Here is a 22,197-nt window from a genome sequence, read left to right as displayed (position 1 = left end):
TTATGGTTGTTTTTGATTGATTCTGTGACCAATAATAATAATAATAGTAATATTTTATGCTTCTTATGCTATATGTTGTATGCTGGGAATATACAATATACTTTATGTGTGGGGAATCATTGCATAGTTACAGCAGGTTTGGAATCTCACCCTTTTATGTTTTTGTGCACTTTATTATGTTAGAGATTTAATTTTAAATGGGTTTCTACAAACCATTAATAAAAATGTAAAAACAACTCGTCCGCTCGTTTTTGAGTTTTGTGATTTGAGAGGTCTTTATAATCCTACAAGTAAACTATTTACACTTTATCCCGTGTGGTAGAAGTAAATTATTTGCTAAGTTTAAATTATTACCAATTATAGCGGATAACAGAGATACATGCTGCTCAGTTAAATGTTAAACTTTTGTAGTTAAAGTAAGTTGAAGTGCTGCGCTTTTCAACTTACTTCACAAGTGAAAAAAATAGTTATAAGGAAGGTGTACATTTATTTAATTGTTAAACTTTTTTAAAAGTCCTTAAATTGTAATAAAATTGGGTGTAAGTCGAATCAGGATATTTATAATATTGTGATACTTATAGAATTACAGTTGTAATCGAATCAGCACCCAAGAAGCGTGATATCATATCGGGAGGTGATTGGTGATTTCCATCGCCACACAAGGTATATCCATATATAAGTAAGATATAAGATGTATACATATGTAAATAAAAGTGAGACTGATTATCAGATGGAGGCAAAAAGAAGAAAACTCGCCAAACATATTTGCACAAAAAAAAAAAAAACATGATGTGAGCACATCAACCTGGGAAGGGTTATACAACAATTTTCAAATAAATTTGGAGTTTATTTTTCTACATTGAGAGATTATTCAAAAGTGGAAAGCGTTCAGGAGAGTTGCCAATCAAAACTGCATCTGAACAAAGCACAAGGCTTCTGGAACTAGCTCCTGTGCACAGATGTTTGGCCTTAATGCCCAGAGTCATAGTTGGGAATTATCACATAATTACAGATACATTGATGCCCGTGTATTAGTAATACACAGGTGTAATAAATATACTTTTCATGCAACTTTAGCTAATTATGAAAAGTAAGATTATAAACATGTGCAGTGCTAGCTCGATTTTGAATATCGATGATGAACATAAGCTCCTGCACGGATCAACCATAGTTGCTAACTAAGCACACTAACAGAACCATTAACCTCCCTGTAAAATATTTTTTTAACTTAGTTTTTAAAATGAACTGAATTATTTCATTTTAACCAACTATTGTTTAAAAATTGGTCACATAAGCAAAGAAATAGTATAGTTTTATAACATCACATGTTTTTATGGTTGTTTTTGATTGTTCCAGTTAATGATGATAACAATAATAATAATAATAATAATAATGATAATAATAGGCACATTTTGTGTACTTTACGTTATTTCAATGTCATTTCCATAATCCAGTAGCAGTAAAATGTACACATTTTAAAAGTACTGATAACTTTACATGACACATCAGAAAACGCAAATGCGATGTCTGATGCCTCCTCCATCTACATTAACCAGCAGGACTTCCGTATAAGCAATTTTTATACAAAAAATAATTTCCAATTTATTTTTTTTAATTGGTCATATTGAGCATTGCTTTGTTGCCTCTCAGATCCGAGATGCTTGAGTTTTTTAGGGGTTATTAATTTTCCTGAGTTTTATAAAGAAGAGTAGTTCGCTATGCAAAACTGTATGTCCCTGCAGAGCAATGTGCGACAGTTAGTACGTCCTTCTTATTTATACCACAGCTGGCATCTGCTGTATTTATTGCCTGTTGCTCTTGCGGTACCTCATGCACCTGTTTATTCCGCTAGTACGAGAGCAGTGTAGTATCTGCTACTAGTTAATCAATTGGAGAAAGCATTGCTTTCCCAGACAGCTTTTTTAAAAGGGTCGGGCCAATGTATCTCCTGAGTAGACTATGTGTGGGAAACGCTGCACTAGCCACTGACCTTTTATCCTTTACTGTAAAACCTCTTGAAATGTTCCACATAATCCTAAGCTCTCATCTTATCTGGAAGAGCAGCGTGCATTTTCTCTCTCCCTGCACAGATTGTGGCGCACAGTTCCAACAGGGAAATGCAAATTCACTCACACTCTGTCTCCCTCACCCTACCTATCCTCCTCTTCTACATCTACTTTTCCACCCCAGAAATGGTAACTCCGTATTTTCCGATCTCCTTGACAGTATAACTTGGAATTTCTTCTCAAAAACTCTGGAATCTCTTCAACCCAGAGTTGAGCAAGTACTATTGCATTGGCAGGGCTACACAGTTAACACTCTCTCAGTACACATTCTCTCTGTGCTGGTTAGGAGAGATTACCTGAGAGCCCCACAGGATAGAGATCCCAGGTTTCTCAACCCACACTGCCAAAGTGATTTATTAACCAGTGCTCACCTTTCCTGAGGTCAGTGCGGTCAGCTTTCTAACACAAGTGAGTGCTTGTGAGAACAGCCCCCTTTCAGATTTTATTTCTCTTGTGTTGTCGTGGCTCATTTAACTGTAGATTGTGTGCTGTCCTAATGTATAATTTGGGTTTGAAGAGCTCCTGTGGTTGCTGTTAGTTGGTTGGGAAGCATGCAGGGGCATGGCACGTGTTCTACAGAGTTAGTTCAAAGACTTGTAGAAATCTCTTCACGACTAGATGTGTTTCAATCCTGGTGTTTAAATGCTATCATAATGGAACCTGCTGTAGAAGGGGGGTTGGATTTGAATGCACTTTGCACAGCTAGATTAAAGTGTTAAAGCAATTGATCAGAATGGCTTTATAATCATTGCTGTGGTTTTTGTAATTTGCTTTTTTTTATTGCACTGCAAGTATATTTTATACTAAGATTAATTAAATAAAATTGACTAAGTAATTAAATGTAGTTTATTCCTTATATTAGTTTTCTCACTTAAAAACCAAGGGCACATTTAAATAAAACAAAAAGACTACAAGTATAAGTTTAACTTAAAATTGAACAAAAAATACTGATGCTGGCACTGCCGATGGCAGCCCTGGCACAACACTCTCTAATCACTTTATGTAAACTTTACTACACATACTTAGGATCCCTGCCTTTCATCTGTAAAGTTAAACTGAATGTTGTGTAATTAGTCTGTACAGTAATTTTGTACAGTGTTTTTATGTTAGTCTGTACAGAGAGCATCAAACAGCCAAACCAAATTCCATGTGTGTGTCAACATACTTGGCAAATAAAACCCGATTCTGTTCCAAAAAGCTACATTTTTACTGAGCAGCACATATACGCCTTAATTATTATTTCTAAACAAATTTAGCAATAAAAATCACTCTCAACACAAGGGATGCCAGTGTGTGGGAATAGTTTGGAGCACCACCTGTAGTAAGGAAACATTGACAAAGTCTTGAGTGCATGTTGATCAACTGTGAGCACAGCGCAGACACTTTTCATTAATGCACGTGTTTTGAGACTGGTGTATGTGTGTGCAATGAACAGAAACAGGTAGTCGCAGTGTCCCCAACTCGAGTGTCCTATTGGCCGTCGTTGCTCCTCCTCCAGTCCTAGATCGGCTAGTGGGGGTTGTTTCTCCAGTCTCTGCTCCAGGCTTTAGCACCACTTCCTGTAGAGTGAGTGGTCAGGGAGCTTGGTACTGATGATGACAAGGTTTTTTCCTATTACCAAATCAGGTAGTTTTTCCTAGTCACTGTTGCCGTCGTCCCCGGCTTGCTCATCAGGGACAGTCTTATCATTTTGATTCATACACATTTACATCTCAAACAAACTTAATGGAGTCTCTTTCAGACCGAGCCAAACTCTTCTCCGAACTCTCCATCCACTTATTTTCTTTGTATCTAAATATGTTCATGTTTTTGACTGAGAACATAATGTGATTTTGGCATGTTGAGATGCTTTATAAGTTTGATCAAAATCCTTTCTGCTAATTTGTAGTCTGACATGAATTATGGACTTTTAATAGAATGTCCCATCTTCACCTGTACCAAAGAGTGATGTCGAGTATGAGTGGCGAAGTGCTTCATGGATGGTGTTTCTTCTTCTCTTCTTTATCATTGCACACACTAGCATGATGAGAACAGGTTTCACATACATTGTTTGGAGGCTGGAAAGCACTGGTGAATCCTCAGGCTGTATGTAGTGTCTAATTTTAATTCTCTGCTTGCTTGTGTCCCCAATAAGCAAGTCCCCCAAAAACACAACCATGTAATAATTGATCTTCTTTTAGGTATTTTTTTTTATATAAATAATTTGGACTTTACTCATGATCATTTCATTAGCTTCAATTTTAGGAATGTTCATAGGGTGTAATCATTAAAACCCTCCTCTTTAGCTGATGTTGATTTGTCAGTATAGGATTACATGCTAAACCTTTTTTTTTTTTCTCTCCTACAGCTTTGCATGAGCTCAAAATGAGTGCCTCAGGAGAGAGTGCCCTCGATCCCCTCACCCCAGAGTCACGCAAAAGGAAAGGCTCTCCTTGTGACACCTCTGGTCCGAGGTAGGTCTAAATGGCTCAATGTGTAAGTCTGCCAGTAAGAGTTGAGTGTCAACAAGGATTTGTTTATGGTATCAGATTTGGCAGTATAAGATACATTTTTGTGGAATTACTGGAATAATTTTTTAGATAATGTGTAAGGTATGAGGATATCTCGGTGAGTCTGTGTTTTCACAAGGTCTTGGTGAGATTGATGAAACCTCCTGTTTCTACAGCAACACCTGATCAACACACTGCGCCTGCGTGCAACCTTGGCAATGCACTGACCTACTTTCTTAGCTCCTGCTCTTTCTACAGGGATACACATACATACATACATACATACATACATATATACACACATACACATGCACGCGCACACACACGGGCTGGTCCGAATACCATTTTTTGAGCTTTGAGTATTCGGTAGTGATCAACATCGAATATTCGAAGCTTCGGTGGGAGGGGGCTAAATATATTCTTATCTCTAATAAAGGCAGGAATCTCTGTGTGTGTGTCTGTCTGTTGCATTTTTATGTCGAGAACTGTTCAACCAACTGCTGCGGACGCAAGGGTCTGCATTTTTTTCTTCGCATTTTTGTGTAATATGGATACAGGCAAGTTGTCATGAACTAACCTGAGTAGACCAGAATATGTAGCTTTAGCGGTTAGCCCTTTGTAGTAATTGTGTTAAGAACCAATAGGGAGCAAGGGATAAACACAATTTAACCTGTGTCCTATTAACACACACCCTGCGAAAGCGTCAAAAGCAACATGGGCAAACTCAATGGCAGAACGATGTGCCTTTTATGCTTCCTGGTTCGCGACCGTATTATTTCTGGGTCCTAGTGCCAGTCGCGGACCGAGTTTGCATGACACAAGTTTGCCGCAAGGGCTAGTGATTTAAGCGCAAATGAGAACTGTTTTGCAGGGATCGGTGTCGCAGGGTAATTTTGTTTTTCTTCTTTTTCCGAATATTCGAATCCCAAAATGAAAAATCGAATGCCATCCCTCCAAACGAATATTTGAATATTCGAATATTCTGTTCCAGCCCTAATACACACACGCACACAGAGTGAGTTATCTATATTCAAATACATATACTCAGTTACCTTAGATAAGCTTTCTTCTGGTCCCCTGGTAAAATTTTATCAAGTTATACACATATAGAAAACATGTGCCGTATACACACGCACTTCTATGCTGCCTGGGAAAAATTGTTGCCATTTTAGAAGGGTCAAATCATCGGGCTGCATTAAATAACAAAACAACTAAGGAGATTTAAAATTACTGGGACTGGGTTAAGAACTCCACAACACATTATCAAAACCTAACAGAATATTGCTGAACACTCAACTTTGTAAACACCAGGTAAAGTTGGACATAGTTTAATAGTGAAAATAAGAGCATTTCCATAAGGACACAATGTGATGAAAACTCACAGGATTAGGATTAAACATCTGTGTGGCCATATGAAAACTGTCACAAAAAGGCTTGAATTTGCTATGGAACATGAAAAAGGACATATATATATATATATATATATATATATATATATATATATGTATATATATAAGCATAATTAATTCCAGAAGCAATCCAAAACACTTGTATATCAAAGCGAATTTTTCCCATAAGAAATAATGGAAATGCCAATGATTTGTTCCAAACCCAGAAATTTTCATATAAAAATAATTAATATAAGACATTCCTTGGGCAACAGTGGACATTTCAGCAACGGTCCAAAACACACAGCAAAAGTGGTGAAGAAATGGTTAGCAGACAAAAACATCAACGTTTTGCAGTGGCCCAGCCAGAGTCCTGCCTTAAATCCAATTAAGAATCTGTGGGAGCTAAAGATCAGGGCGATGGCAAGGAGACCTTCCAAACTCAAAGAGTTGGAGCTCGTTGCTAAAGATGAATGGGCAAAAATACCGGTAGAGGCATGCAGAAAGCTGGTCAGCAATTATTGGAAGCGGTTGATTGCTGTAATAGCCAATAAAGGCATTTCTTTTTATTATTAAGAAGGGTATGAATAATTTTGGACATGACACTTTTTGTCCAAATGTAAATAAATGTAAGCTAAGAAATATTTTTTTTCACAATGATGCCTCTTGTACATTGTCTTAATATCTTTTGGGAGACGCCTGTCTCATTTCCAGTCAAAAAAAACTTGATGGTTGAACAAAAAGTAACTTTAAGTCACAATTTGCCAGGGGTATGAATAATTTTAGGCTTGACTGTGTGTGTATGTGTATTTCAGAAGCGTGCTTGTATGTCATAATACTTTTATATCAAAGCGAAATTGCATTCAGATCAGGCTGCATTCACAAGTTCACTTATTTCCTTGACTTGCTGTATCAGTCAAGATCACTGGTTGCGCTCCAACAGTGTAACACAAATCACTATTAAATTACCAATCAGGCCAAAGATTAGCAAATGATTGAGTTATACAAGTCAATCACTTCTCATCTCTCTTCCGCATTTACAGCGTTCCGCTGTCACTAACATGACGTGTAACAAGGAGGTGGAGCTAAACATGCTAACCAGTAATCAGCAGTTGAAATAGTGTTGTTATTTTCATGCAAAAAAGGTTTTGCACCCTGATTTTATTTTTGTTCTCTTTAACGCTCACTTACTCCATCAAACTCACACCTGTGTTGTTCTCAAATTTTATTTCCTGCGCTCTGCTTGCTAAATTCCAGCCAATTATAAGGGTTTTTTTTTTTTTACATCCTGAAAACCTGTTTCTGATTGACTTCTTTTGATGCTTTATGTGTCCGCTCAATGCGTGTGTGTCAAAGTTACATCCATATCTTTGACTCGCAGTGAGACGCTATGTTAGGCTACAGTGGTGTGAAAAACTATTTGCCCCCTTCCTGATTTCTTATTCTTTTGCATGTTTGTCACACTTAAATGTTTCTGCTCATCAAAAACCGTTAACTATTAGTCAAAGATAACATAATTGAACACAAAATGCAGTTTTTAAATTATGGTTTTTATTATTTAGGGAGAAAACCTACATGGCCCTGTGTGAAAAAGTGATTTATCTATTTATTTTCTGTGTGAAAACTGTGGTTTATCACACCTGAGTTCAATTTCTGTAGTCACCCCCAGGCCTAATTACTGCCACACCTGTTTCAATCAAGAAATCACTTAAATAGGAGCTACCTGACACAGAGAAGTAGACCAAAAGCACCTCAAAAGCTAGACATCATGCCAAGATCCAAAGAAATTCAGGAACAAATGAGAACAAAAGTAATTGAGATCTATCAGTCTTGTAAAGGTTATAAATCCATTTCTAAAGCTTTGGGACTCCAGCGAACCACAGTGAGAGCCATTATCCACAAATGGCAAAAACATGGAACAGTGGTGAACCTTTCCAGGAGTGGCCGGCCGACCAAAATTACCCCAAGAGCGCAGAGACAACTTATCCGAGGGGCCAAAAAAGACCCCAGGACAACATCTAAAGAACTGCAGGCCTCATTTGCCTCAATTAAGGTCTGAAAGAAAGAGACTGGGCAAAAACGGCCTGCATAACAGATTTCCAAGGCGCAAACCACTTTTAAGTAAAAAGAACATTAAGGCTCGTCTCAATTTTGCTAAAAAACATCTCAATGATTGCCAAGACTTTTGGGAAAATACCTTGTGGACCGACGAGACAAAAGTTTAACTTTTTGGAAGGTGCGTGTCCCGTTACATCTGGCGTAAAAGTAACACAGCATTTCAGAAAAAGAACATCATACCAACAGTAAAATATGGTGGTGGTAGTGTGATGGTCTGGGGTTGTTTTGCTGCTTCAGGACCTGGAAGGCTTGCTGTGATAGATGGAACCATAAATTCTACTGTCTACCAAAAAATCCTGAAGGAGAATGTCCGGCCATCTGTTTTATCAACTCAAGCTGAAGCGATCTTGGGTGCTGCAGCAGGACAATGACCCAAAACACACCAGCAAATCCACCTCTGAATGGCTGAAGAAAAACAAAATGAAGACTTTGGAGTGGCCTAGTCAAAGTCCTGACCTGAATCCTATTGAGATGTTGTGGCATGACCTTAAAAAGGCGGTTCATGCTAGAAAACCCTCAAATAAAGCTGAATTACAACAGTTCTGCAAAGATGAGTGGGACAAAATTCCTCCAGAGCGCTGTAAAAGACTCTTTGCAAGTTATCACAAACGCTTGATTGCAGTTATTGCTGCTAAGGGTGGCCCAACCAGTTATTAGGTTCAGGGGGCAATTACTTTTTCACACAGGGCCATGTAGGTTTGGATTTTTTTTCTCCCTAAATAATAAAAACCATCATTTAAAAACTGCATTTTGTGTTTACTTGGGTTATCTTTGACTAATAGGTAAATGTGTTTGATGATCAAAAACATTTTGTGTGACAAACATGCAAAAGAATAAGAAATCAGGAAGGGGGCAAATAGTTTTTCACACCACTATATGTGACCGCTCAACATTCCGCGAGGTTCCACAGGGCCCGAGAGCTTCCACGAGAACCACCAAAAAATTTAACGTTTAACATATGTTAAATGTCTCTCACACACATGCGAAGTACTAAAATGTATACTATTGTCTGATCAGAGACCCTAATTGGGCTATAACTTAAAGTATTAATTAATTAGACCTGCCGTGTTGAACCGAGCTATTGCACAGTGACTAATTAATAAAATAATAATAATAGGAATAATAATATAAGCTAACACACTGATAAAGTTCTGTAGTTGTCCGAGTGACCAAAAGGAATAAGTGCTACTTAAGATATTTTTATGTATTTATTGTTAATATTCCATTTATGTTTAACATTTTGTTTTCTTTTCATTTATGTTTTTTGTTGGAAGAAAAAACAGAGAGAGTTGTGTGAGAAAATAGTGATCTCAATTCCCATGGAGAAAAATCGTGATTTACATTTTGTCAAGAATCATGCAGCCCTAATATATATACTGTACTGTATAGCTATAGGTTTTTCTGGCCTGACAAAGACGAGTTATTGATAAGTATTTCTTTATTCTGTCCTGGCTGCAACTTAAGCTTCTCGCATGTACAGCTATAATTTATTGCCTATTTCTCTTAACAAACATGTAGTTAATTGGAAGTGCAGCCACACGCTTTCCATCTTGAGTTCTACTTGCTCATGCTTTTTTTTTTTTTTTTTAAGAAGCCGAACTCCTAAGTATAGAAGTATGTCAGTTTAATGTAAACAAGTGAAAATGTGCAAAGTGTAACTACACACAGCTGAATAGACAGCTGTTTTTAAACTTAAAATAACGAGCATGATATAACAGAAACATTGGTTTCTTCCTAATATTTTCTGGCATGTGCCAGTCTACATTCATAAAGTGTGCTGTTGTACCCAAGCACTTGATAGTAGAGCTGTGCAATTTAATTAAGGCATAATTTGTAGTTTGATTATGTTAATTCAATCTTTCGGTCAGTTTTTGTTTTAAAATGTATTAAATATTTAGGTAAACTTACAAACATTAAATGCTTTTTGTGTCTTTTTGTTTTATGTACTTTGGAGCAGTTAATGCAGTACAACCACATAATGGACTGGAGTCTGAAGCAGGAATGAAAGATGACATTTGAGATGTTAAAATCAACAGTGTTTATTGACATCAGTGTTTATTAAATACTTTCAGTAATTTGTAATACTTTAAATCCTGTAATGTAGCGGCTTGGACAAATCAGACAGTAAACATTAGAAATGTTAAATGTTAATCACAATGGGCAAAAATCATCAGCCATTGAATCAACAGCTCTAGTCAGTAGTGGGTCTGTACTTCCTCAGCACATATGAGTGAACACACTCTAAATGCGAGGGTCAGATCTCTAGTTAACTTTAATTAACTTTACATCTCTTATATGGAACAGCAGAATACTCTGCAAGAAAGTGGGAAGAGGCAGAGCAAATAATCAGTTTAATTGCAGAGAAAAAAAACTGAGGTGAAGTGTCAGAAAAACAATAAGGAAGAACTGGTAATTAAAAATTAAGGCATCTCAGGTTCAGACAAGATGTCTCTAATTTAGCATCATAACATAGAGCTACTCTACGGGAATATTTTGGAATCAGCCTAACTAAAACTGATGGTTGATGTTTATATATTATATATACCGCTAGTGTGTAGCACTGGGCTAAGTTTACTGAACACAATTCTCCACCATTCTGCCTTATTTGGGATCTCTGGTTTCCTTAGACATTCCCAAAACCTACTTGCTACACTGCTATATTTGCTGCTTCAAAATACTGTTAGGTGTGTGTGTTTGTCATCCTAGGTGTATTGCCATCTCTCATGGTGTTCTCACAAATAAATGAACAAATTAAGGAGCTGATTTGTCTTGTGTTATGGTCTGCAGCGGGGAGAAGTGGCGCAGGGAACTGGAGAGGCGCTACATCGATGAGGTGGCCGAGCTGCTGTCGGCTAACATGGGTGATCTTGCGAGCCTCAGTGTGAAGCCAGACAAATGCCACATCCTCAAGAGCATGGTTGACCAGATCCAGCAGATTAAGCGGCAAGAGCAGGGTAAGCTCACCTCAATTTCCACTTTTAAAATCGTAATTGCACGGAGTGCAGCATTATGGAGTTAATTATATGCCAAAATTTAACAAACAAACACAATCTGCTTTGCAAAGAAAAAAACGACTTTCTCACAAATGCAGCGTTTTGCAAACAAACACAATCCGATTTGCAAAGAAAAAAATGTGACTTTCTCACAAATGCGCCGAACGTATTTTCTCACAAATGCACCCACCGTATTTTCTCACAAATGCAATGGAGCAACTTCCTCTTCCAAAACAGCAGATGGCGCTATCGGTCAATTTACTCTATTCCCCCGAGACCTCAAACAACGTGTTTATATGGTTTACCCTTATGTCCCAAAGGAATATGAGTAGGGAACAGTTTTGAGGTGTCCATTATATATCCAGACAGCCAGGCATATTAATAATCCACTATCTTTAGGATAGAGCCCTGTAGGGGGATACAGTTATATCAAACCACAGTTGCATTTTAATTGACTATTGAATTATTAACTATAATTAGTGATCATATTTACATTTATATAATCTGTGTCTGTAGTATAATAATACATTGTAGACAGCTGTTCCAGCGCGAGGTGTAGATACAGTAAGATGCAAGAATCATTGTATTAGACTGCATGAAATTTATGAAACTTTTTACAAGCAGGTTTGTAATAGAATTTTGTCTGTAATTCAGTATGTTTACTGTTCATTTATAGTTTTTTCCCCCTTATAACTTTGTTAAAGATTATTTAAATGTAGATATGATCACTAATTATAAAAGATTTTGATGCATCATGTCGCATACGTCCGTTATGGATATAAAAAGCTAAATATGATGGCAGTTCTTTCAGCCTTCAATAGTTAATTAAAATGCAGCTGTGGTTTGATATAACTGTATTCCCCTACAGGGCCCCATTCTAAAGATAGTGGATTATTAATATGCCTGGCTGTCTGGATATATAATGGACACCTCAAAACTGTTCCCCACTCAAATTTCTCTGGGACATGAGGGTAAACCATATAAACACGTTGTTTGAGGTCTCGGGAGAATAGAGTAAATTGGCCGATAGCCATCTGCTGTTTTGGAAGAGGAAGTTGCTCCATTGCATTTGTGAGAAAATAGGTTGGGTGCATTTGTGAGAAAATACGGTGGGTGCATTTGTGAGAAAGTAGAAATTTTTTTTTTTTGCAAATCGGATTGTGTTTGTTTGCAAAACGCTGCATTTGTGAGAAAGTGTTTTTTTTTTTTTGCAAAGCAGATTGTGTTTGTTTGTTAAATTTTGGCACATAATTAACTCCATACAGCATCCTCCACCATGGCATTAGCGCTTCACATGTGGGATTTGTCCACTAGGGTCAGTCGGATAATTTAACGTCGCGGAGGTGGTGTATATTGGGTTTACTCTCTAATAATTCCCAGAGTGTTTCTGTAATTACGCATTCGTGGTGTTCATGCCTACGCTTGGTTTTGGTGAAATTAATAATTTAGTCTGAATAAATATTCCTGTCTACATTGCTCTCAGAGGCAGACATAACTGCATGAATAAGGCATTTAAATAAAGAATAACTTGCACAACACATACACACCCATGTCTGATTGTAAATTGTTGTTAGTTTAAATTACTAACGTTTTTGTTTCATAAATTTTTATTTTCTTGCAGAATATCAATTATATTTATTCAGACAGAAATCACCAGCTTTGCAGCCGCACATAAGGCGTTTTGTGATTGGGCAACTCCTATATGGATCTCATCTGATGTTTCCCTTATTAATTTAAACATTCAGATTTCAGTCTAGGAAAATTAATTTAGTTAAATTTTCCGCGACATGAATATCTTGAAATTGCTTTGGTGTTTAAAAACCCAAAAGCCCTTCCATTATAGAAAGTCACTGTGTTGTAGACTTACTTTTTTATGTCATTTTTAGAGCTTCACTGCATAATATAAAATTCACATTGAGACTTTTTTGACATTGTGATAAATTTTTTTTATAGATCATATATTTATATACTTAGACTAAAACCAAATAATGGCACTAGATGTAGTTGCGTAAAGACAATTTATATTTACATGTTCAGTGTTAGTTAGTTTCTAAAATCTCTTTTACAACATGGCCACCACAACCTTTAAAGTAATATGCTGCAGCATCTGTGATTTTCTTGTCCCTTTGAGATTTTCTCATTTCATATGATGTCTGCAAGTGCTTCATAATTCTTATTTAAATTAATATTTTAAAAGGTCCAAATTAGTCATTCTTGGTCACCAGATCCACGCATACCACTAGTTCAAATAAACAATGCATTGGTGAATGAGGCTTTTGATTGGGAAGTTTTAGCATAGGTCTCTAAGTACATACAGTAGGTAGTCAAGATGGATGTCTATTACCCCTGTGCTTCCGCCGCAGCAAAATGACAGCAGCCAAAATAAATCAGTGGCATTTCGTGTCATTGCGCCAGGTGGCGCAAAGTGACATTTTCATTCAACGCAGTTTTCAAATATAATTAGAGCTTAAGTCATAAAAAAGTGATTTCCACATCTGAGTACTTTAAAAAACAAACATGAAAAATCTGAACCAGGTCTATTGACATTTATTGTACAATAATGAGTTTTAAAAAATGGGTTAAATGTTGTTTAGACAGAAGATCAAGTTCACTAGCTAACCATTTTATTTGTACAAAGAATGAACTGTTATATAGCCTCTTTTTGTATTGGTTTATTGTTATTATTTAAAAAAAATATTACATTTAAAGACATCAAACTTTAAATATAGAAACAACTGGAAAAATAGACTTTCAGAATATAACATTAGAATAACCCCAAAAATACACTCTAAAAATGGGTTTATTCTTTATTCCTAAAATGGCCTGCAAAATGTTTGAAATATTACTGTTATTGTGTCACAAAGAGTTGTTTAGGCGAGAATGCAAGTATGAACAACTCAAAACCTTAATCGGTTATTAAAGATTGCGTCTATTTAAAAAATTTCCCCAACAATTTCAGAGATTTAAGCTCCAGGCAGTGCCAATGTCTCATGTATGCCTCCCAACGCAGCCTTACCTCGGAAAGAATTTCTGAAAACTGTCACTGGCTGTGGTGTCTCTGTAATTGTTAAAAGAGTGGAGGTATATTATTTTAGGTATTTCTAACTGGTATCTTTGGTATAATACTGTTGCAGTATAATATATCGCAGCATCCTGTACTCTGCATTCCAGACTCTTTGGTGGAGGCTGTTGATGTTTATTTTAAAGTTAATGTTAACTACAAAAAGCAGTGTCTTCCCACCTGGGAGTTTCTCCAGTATACTGTATATCAGATTGATGGACATGAGTCCTCATCTGTTAAATTTTTGAGGACAACAGTTTTTTTAGCCCACATTTAATCAATAATATAAAAAAAAAAGTTTTATTGTTCTTGTTCTTCAATTTATGTTGAAGTAAATGGAATAATAATAGTTAAAATTGTAAAATAAATAGTTTAATGGTTTAAATAGTCAAAAAATTTTTACAATATTAAAATGGGGAATATTTGATGTCATGTAGATAACGCATAACGTTTTCAAGAGCGCGGAGGAACTTTGTTGTACTAAATATTTATACAGTATAATCAGGGCCTCTGCCAATGCAAATAATTCACCCCTCCCCAGGTGTGAATCAGCTGTTCCCACATATATAAAAGCATCCGGAAAGGACTCACAGCGCATCACTTTATCCACGTTTTGTTATGTCAAAGCCTTATTCTAAAATGGATTAAATTATTTTTTTTTCTCAGAATGCTACACACAACACTCCATAATGACAACATGAAAAAAGTTTACTTGAGATTTTTGCAAATGTATTAAAAATAAAAAAATTAATAAAGATGACACTCTCTGGCCATAAAGGCCTGATTGGTGGAATGTTGCAGAGATGGTTGTCCTTTTGGAAGGTTCTTCTCTCTCCACAGAGGACATCGAGTTCTTTGTCCCCTCCCTGACTAAGGCCCTTTTCCCCTGATCACTCAGTTTAGATGGCCGGCTAGCTCTAGGAAGAGTCCTGGTGGTTTTGAACTTCTTCCACTTATGGATGATTAAGCCCTCTGTGCTCATTGGGATTTTCAAAGCAGCAGAAATTTTTCTGTAACCTTCCCCAGATTTGTGCCCCGAGACAATCCTGTCTCGGAGATCTACAGACTCTCTTTGACTTCATGCTTGGTTTCTGCTCTGACATGAACTGTAAACTGTGGGGCTTATATAGACAGGTGTGTGTCTTTCCAAATCATGTTCAATCAACTGAATTTACCACAGGTTGACTCCAATTAAGCTGCAGAAACATCTCAAGGATGATCAGGGGAAACAGGAGGCGCCTGAGCTCAATTTTGCAAAGGCTGTGAATACTTATGTACATGTGCTTTCTCAATTTATTTATTTTTTTATATATTTGCAAAAATCTTAAACTTTTTTCATGTTGTCATTATGGGGTGTTGTGTGTAGAATTCTAAGGGAAAAAAAATATTTAATTTATTTTTAGAATAAGGCTGTGACATAAAATGTGGAAAAAGTGATGCGCTGTACATTCAGAGTAACCCCTACCCATGTTAAAGACCCTCTTATATCTGAGGCCTTACTAATGATCTGCAGTGCTTCAGGCCTCTTCTTAAATTCGTGTAAATTTCAAATCATCTGGATTCTAGATTCTAAAATTGACATTGTTACCGTTTTTAATCCCTGGAATGGAAGAAATTGGGATTTTTCTCATCATAACATGCATTTTATATTTTTTTTAAATCACCCTACACCAGTGTTGTGGGTTGTTACTTTTTAAAGTAACTAATTACATTACAAAATTACTGTCTTTAAAAAGTAACCAGTTACATTAGAGCGTTACTTTCTGATAAAAGTAACTAGTTTGAGTACTTTTCCATTGCAGAAAATAAAAAAAAAATCCTTTGTGATTCCTCATGCATGTTGTTTAAGTCAATACCTTTATAATTATTCCATTATCATCACTCAGCGAAGTTTGGCCCATAATCTCTTAACTACTAATAAATACCCCTATCACACCTACGTGGTTTTGTGCGTTGGTCGTAAGTATCGTTTATCATGATTCACTGCGTGTTTTGGCCCTGTGATTAGGTTTCCATCTTTCTGCGCATCGGTCCAGGCAAACCGCATAGGTGAGATAGGAGTAAAACAGCAGGAATAACAGAGGGGGGCGGGTTATCAGGAGCAGGGCTTGTAGGACTACTTTTACACAAACGCACAATAACGGATTGGGAATAACTGCTGCCTGGCTCACGGATTACACAAATTGTCTGAATAACGGATTACATTTTTGGAAAAATAACTGAGTACTTAAATGGCGGACCTAACGTGTTAGATTACTCGGTATGTTAAAAAAGTAATCCAATTACTCCGTTCAACACTGCTCTATACGCAATAATTTTCTTTGCTATTTTTATAAAATGTTTTAAGTTTAGATTTTATAAAAATAAAATAAATAAATAAACCAAATAAAAGTATTCCACTTGTATTTTACATTTGTAAAATAGCATAAAAAATCTTGGGTTGTGTATTGAGTGATTAAAAACAATAAAAGGCATGTTATGATAAGGAAATTTTCCATCTCTTCCATTCCAGTGATAAAAAAAAACAGTAACAATGTCAATTTTGGAATCCGCAGAAGCTAAGTGGACCGCGCACAACGTAATGATCTTTGTATGATAAAATGACTCGTGGAATGAATCCACACGAATCGCTTTAGTTTCAAATAATCATTCAATGTTGAGTACAAACAGCAAAAATGCATGATAATAATAATTAAAATAATAAAAATCATCATGCTTTTTTGCTTTGTGTCCAGCATTGAAAGATTATTATTACATAATCTGAAATTTATTTTTTATTAGTTTATATAAAAGCAGACATTTCACTTTCTATAAGTATATATTTTTCACGTCTGTGAGGCGTGTACAGAGTTTCGGTTTCTAACCCTGGCTATGCTGCTGCACATTACACATGATGATAAAATATAAAGGGTCACTGTGTTAACATTTTCTTTGCTTAAATCTGATGCAAAAAAGAAACGCCTATATTTAATTTAAATTCTAAAAGTACTGTAATTTTAGTACTGTGATTGTACACCCTGTATTTTAGATGGTTTTGCCGTCACTGGTATCTATTGGGATGTAAAAATGTAATGTGAAAAGATCGACATCTGCTGACACAGTAGAACGTCCTGGCAATGTTTGAATTTTATGGTCATTTAGTTTCATTTATTTCGGTTAATAAATCTCCTACAAATTTAATGATACAAAGATGAAACAAAATCCTACATGCGTAGCTTTTCTAATTACACATGGTAAAATCTAAAGGCTCAATGTGTTAATGCATACTTTGCTTAAATTTGATCCTAATGAGATTTAATTAAATTTAAATTCTAAATTTGTACTGTAATTTTAGTACTGTGATTATTAATTTGTTTAACTACAATGTTTTACTTGCTTTTATCCGCTACTACGTGCAGCTCTATAATCCTTGAGAGAATGAACTGAGGGCCTGAAGGCCTGAGGCGCCCGTCTATAGTTATATAGTGCCACTCAGCGGTAAACGTCAGCAAACCCAAATGTTGTCGCCGTGAGGCACAGCAGTAAAACCATTACACCGCATGAGTACCATCTGTATGTCATGTTCAGGATACTTCTGGCAAAACAAGTCATTTTAGTCAGTCTGGTTATAATCATTAAAATAAGAAAATGTTTTTAGTATTACTGTTAATTAGTAGATATAGATGTGATGTAATTAGTAAAGATGACATAAGTTTATATGTTTAGTAGTTAACATAATTGTATGGTAAATATTTTTTTGGATTGGTAATTTTTTTATACAGACAGTGATTTTAGCTGGGACTGTCCAGAAGTTTAGAGAAAGCTGTACGTCATGTAACGCCTAACTGCAGGTAATGGTCTGAGTGATGAGGAAGGTTTAGGAAGAAGAATGAGGAGAAAGAGAGGACGTATGAGGTATTTTGGTGTTAATCATAAAATATTATATATCTTAGTATGCAACATCTCACTGATGTATCCTTCATGTCTCTGGACCTTTTTTTTCCCCAAGCTTTCACACCATGGTGGTGAGAGGGGCCACAGGGGTGTGCAAGAGAGTGACCAATGGTGGTGCAGCTGCCCCTTGACCTGGCAGTTTAAAAGAGGGGCCTCTCACTCCCTTTGCCTCTCTCATGGTGTTAGCATTGTTAGACAAGGACATGTGTTGGTCCCTGCATATTTTCCCTCCTGTACCTCATGTACTTGACTGCATTAACAGCTACTAATTCAGTCTCTGTGTACGCTAACCTTGCTCAGTTAAATTGTGACTCTGTCTAGGTAACTTTATGCTGAACTCCAGCAGCTCCTGCTGGAAGCAATTCACCCATATAAACATGTTTATCATCTTTAAGTCGGTGCTAAACAATAAAAATGCAACAATGGGCCATTTGAATTGACCAAAAAAAAAAAAAAACTTGTCATAAGTAATGTTATCAATGGTAGTGATGTGTAGTGAGGAGGATGAAATAGAAGGTGGTGTCTCAAGAATGCTAAAAACATAATAGTTAAAGAGTGCATTTGTCATTATTTCCACTCCTTTTTTCAAATCTTCTGAGAGATTCATTTCCTATGGCGCGGTTACGGTTTTTGGCCATGTGATGGCAGTGTGGGAAAATAAAATAAAAATTTTGTCAAGTGGGTTGGTATGCTTTCATGTCAAAGGTGTCTAAGACTCACTTTGTCAGACTTAATAAATTTGACTTAAGAGCGTGCTTCTGGAACACTACCCGTTTAAAAGTCGATGACTACCTGTATACATTTGTTAATCACTTTACTTTTTTAATTTTCCTGTTAATCCGTGTGTTAATCAGTTTATCACTAATCCGCATGTTAAATTATTTGTCATTTCATCATTACAAATGGGAATCACTAGGGACACCTCATGATGACATCATGGTACCTACGCACTGAATCGATTAGTACAGTTCCCCATGTTCAGTTCTTCTTTACTAAACCCTATGTCATTTGTTCATATTTGCCCCACCCCTGCAAGTTCTTTAAGAGACTTGCTATGCTCAGTACATGTACATGTATCTGGTATAAAAAAACTTGAGTTTTCATTCTTCACCTTATTATTAGGGTTGGGTACCAAAAACCGGTGCCAATACAGCACCTCTATAACCGGTATGTATCGGACCGAAACAAAACGCGAATTTTGGTGCCTCATTTCGGTTCCACTTAAATGCCTGAACTGTCGATTTAAATATTTTTTCTCTTAGCCTATAATAACACAGTCGTAATAAGCATCAGATTTATCAACACACATGATTGCTAGTAAAATTTAAATACTGCATTCATGGGGTGTCAGAAATGATCAGAAAAATAATTTATTTTCTTAATTAGAAAAATCTTGAGAACTTCGGAAAGCTTTGATAATACAAATCCAAAACATTGTTGCAGTAATGTTACTGTCCATTTTTTTGTTGTTGATTAAAAGTTCATTAGATTAGATAAAAAAAATAAAAGCCCAAATAATCAGGAAATGAGACTATCTGAGATGGGGGTGAATGCAGCAACTAACGTTATACTTGCTTTGACGGCAGCAGGTCTACCGCTATCTTAGCTTGATAAGTTAAACAACTTTCGTTAAAATATCTAAAACTAAACAGTCGAAAGTGTGGCTATATTTTACAAGAAAGGATTCCGACACCACGACATGCAGCAAATGTTTTATAGTAGTTGTGTGTAAAGGGACAAACACGTCAAATCTAATGAGGGCACACGGAATAAACTTAAAAGCAGAGGGATGCACCGTGTTTGACATCTTGCGGACAACAGCTGGCACTATCGGTGTGTGACCCCAGCCCCAGTCATACCAACCGTAGCAAAAAGGAGTCCACCAATTATGATGACGACAGCAGCCTTTCCGCAGGTTAGTAGTAGGCTAATGTAATGTTAATTGCAAAAAGCAAATCTTGCATTCATGCTAACAAATGGTCAAATGATTTGTAAAATACTAACATAACAGGGATCATGTTTATAATTATGGCTTTCCAGCTAGTACTAGTGGTACTACAACAGTGATTCCATTGCAAAGAAGGCTAATTTGACTAAGGAGAATAAAATAAATAAAAAAATTTCTATAAAAATGTATTATTGAGTCATCCACCATCATTTTGTGGCTTTTGTAAAGTATCGGTTCAGGCACCATTTTGGCACTGGTACCGTTTTAAAAGTATCGATTTGGCACCGGTATCGATAAAAAACAAAAAAACAATACCCAACCCTACTTATTATTACTGTTGAACAAATAGAAATATAAAAAACTATTATATTTTGTGTTAACTATTTTTATGTATTTATTTTTTTGGGGAAATTTTTTTGTGGAATGAAAAATTTGAGTTTCTATTATTTCTTATGGTAAATTTTGATTTGGTTTACAAGTGTTTTGGAATACAAGCCTGCTCCTGGAACAAATTATGCTCATAATCCAAGGTTCCACTGTACTTTAATATGGAGCGAGTCCACCTTTTGCAGCTATAACAGCTTCCTCTATTTTTGGAAGGCTGTCCACGAGATTGTTTCTGTGGGAATCCATTCCCATTTATTTTGTAAAGTATTTATAAGGTCAGGCACTGATGTTGGATGAGAAGGCCTGGCTCACAATCTCCGTTCCAGGTTTAGTTCAGTGCTCTGTGCGGGCAAGTCGAGGTCTTCCACAGCGAACTCATCAAACTCTGTCTTTATAGTCCTTACTTTCTGCACTGGGGCATAGTCATGTTGTAATAGAAAACGGCCTTTCCCAAACTGTTGGAAGCATAGCATTGTCCAAGATGTCTTGGTATGCTGAAGCATTAAGATTGTTCTTCACTGAGGGGCCTGATTGAAACATCTGGGGGAAAAAAAACAGGTTTTGCCAAATCCTTTTGTCCATATAGTGTAGCATGGCCCTAAGTGTCATACAAGAGTTCCACAAACGGCATTTATTATAAACAGTATATGATTTATTCATTTAATAAACCACTTACACATATCCTTACCTAACTGGCGGAACTAACTGCGAAAGTTAGTGTTATCAACAGGGGTGAAAGTAGTTGTAATTTATTATCAGTACTATGTAGCCACAAGGTGAGGAGACTCAAACATCAAAGTGGTGGACAGTCCTGTAAATCTCCTATTTTATAGTCCTGTAAAATAAAGTTTCTTTTTATTTTTCTACTTATTCCGCTTTAATGAGCTTCCCATAAGTTATGGGTTTCCAGGTTTAATTCCCAAATAACATTAAATGGAAATTTTGCGATTTTGCAAAAATCAATTGTATTGATCAATTGAAATCAATTGTCACACACCAAATAATGCTCTTGATTAGGGGTTGAAGAGCAATTTGTAGTTTAGCCTTGTGTGAGGAGTTGGTTAGCTTTGTAGCATTAAATAAAAGGCCATGGTTAGTCTTGCTTGATTTAGAACTTCCAAGCAACTATTAAGCAGCTACAGTGGATTTTTTTTAAGATGATAACTTCATCAAATGTGTTTTCTTGCTGAAAGTCCTTCTGTGACTGGTTTTCAATGTGGTTTTTGGCAGGTGTTTGCTCTCTCCTCAGTATGCCGGACTGTACTGACCTTCTTTTACCTATGTGGTGTAATATCCCTTATCACAACTCAAGGAATGCGAGTTGTCCAATCAGGATTGGTTGGAATTAACTGTTGTATGAATATTCTAATATGTGTGTCATTACACATTAAATTAGTTTTAGATTAGATAAGTTTTCTGTTCTAAGCCCAGCTGTTGTGTGATATTCCTGTACGAAATAGATCTATTAACGATATGGCTGTTTTAAGAAACAAGCCTGAAATGAGATGTGTTCAGTTTCCATGACATTCTGTTACAGCTGGCTTCTGAAACAAAGTCAAAGTCCACCACAAACATGTGCACTAGAATCAGAGGACATGAGCTTTATTTGTGTACAGTAATTTGGTTTTAGTGCTGTAGGCTCAACTTCTTTGGTCGTTCTACTTTCATATCACTTTAGAACACTGTGAATAATTAATAGTAGCACCTTTACTTCCTACTTTCTTGGTTAATAGATTTAGTGTTTTCAATGTGTTGACTGTGCAGGCTGTAAAGGGCCAGAAAATTAAATTTTATTTGTATAGCGCTTTTAACAA

The 22,197-nt window shown here is 36.3% G+C and overlaps 1 protein-coding gene across 3 annotated transcripts in view; it reads left to right on the top strand.

Moving 5' to 3' along the window:
• ncoa1 (nuclear receptor coactivator 1) overlaps positions 1–22,197 on the top strand; it is a 69,615-nt gene that overhangs the window by 10,218 nt on the left and 37,200 nt on the right. For all 3 annotated transcript variants that reach the window (XM_053514749.1, XM_053514741.1, XM_053514758.1), the window contains exons 3-4: positions 4,414–4,519; positions 10,849–11,015. In XM_053514749.1, the coding sequence (XP_053370724.1) occupies positions 4,431–4,519; positions 10,849–11,015 (256 nt within the window). In that variant the 5' untranslated portion in view covers positions 4,414–4,430. The remainder of the gene's footprint in view (positions 1–4,413; positions 4,520–10,848; positions 11,016–22,197) is intronic.

The sequence above is a fragment of the Clarias gariepinus genome, chromosome 2 (assembly GCF_024256425.1).
Source record: "Clarias gariepinus isolate MV-2021 ecotype Netherlands chromosome 2, CGAR_prim_01v2, whole genome shotgun sequence".
Lineage (NCBI taxonomy): Eukaryota > Metazoa > Chordata > Actinopteri > Siluriformes > Clariidae > Clarias > Clarias gariepinus.
Note: the sequence above shows the minus strand (reverse complement) of the source record. Positions and strands in the feature narration are given on the sequence as shown.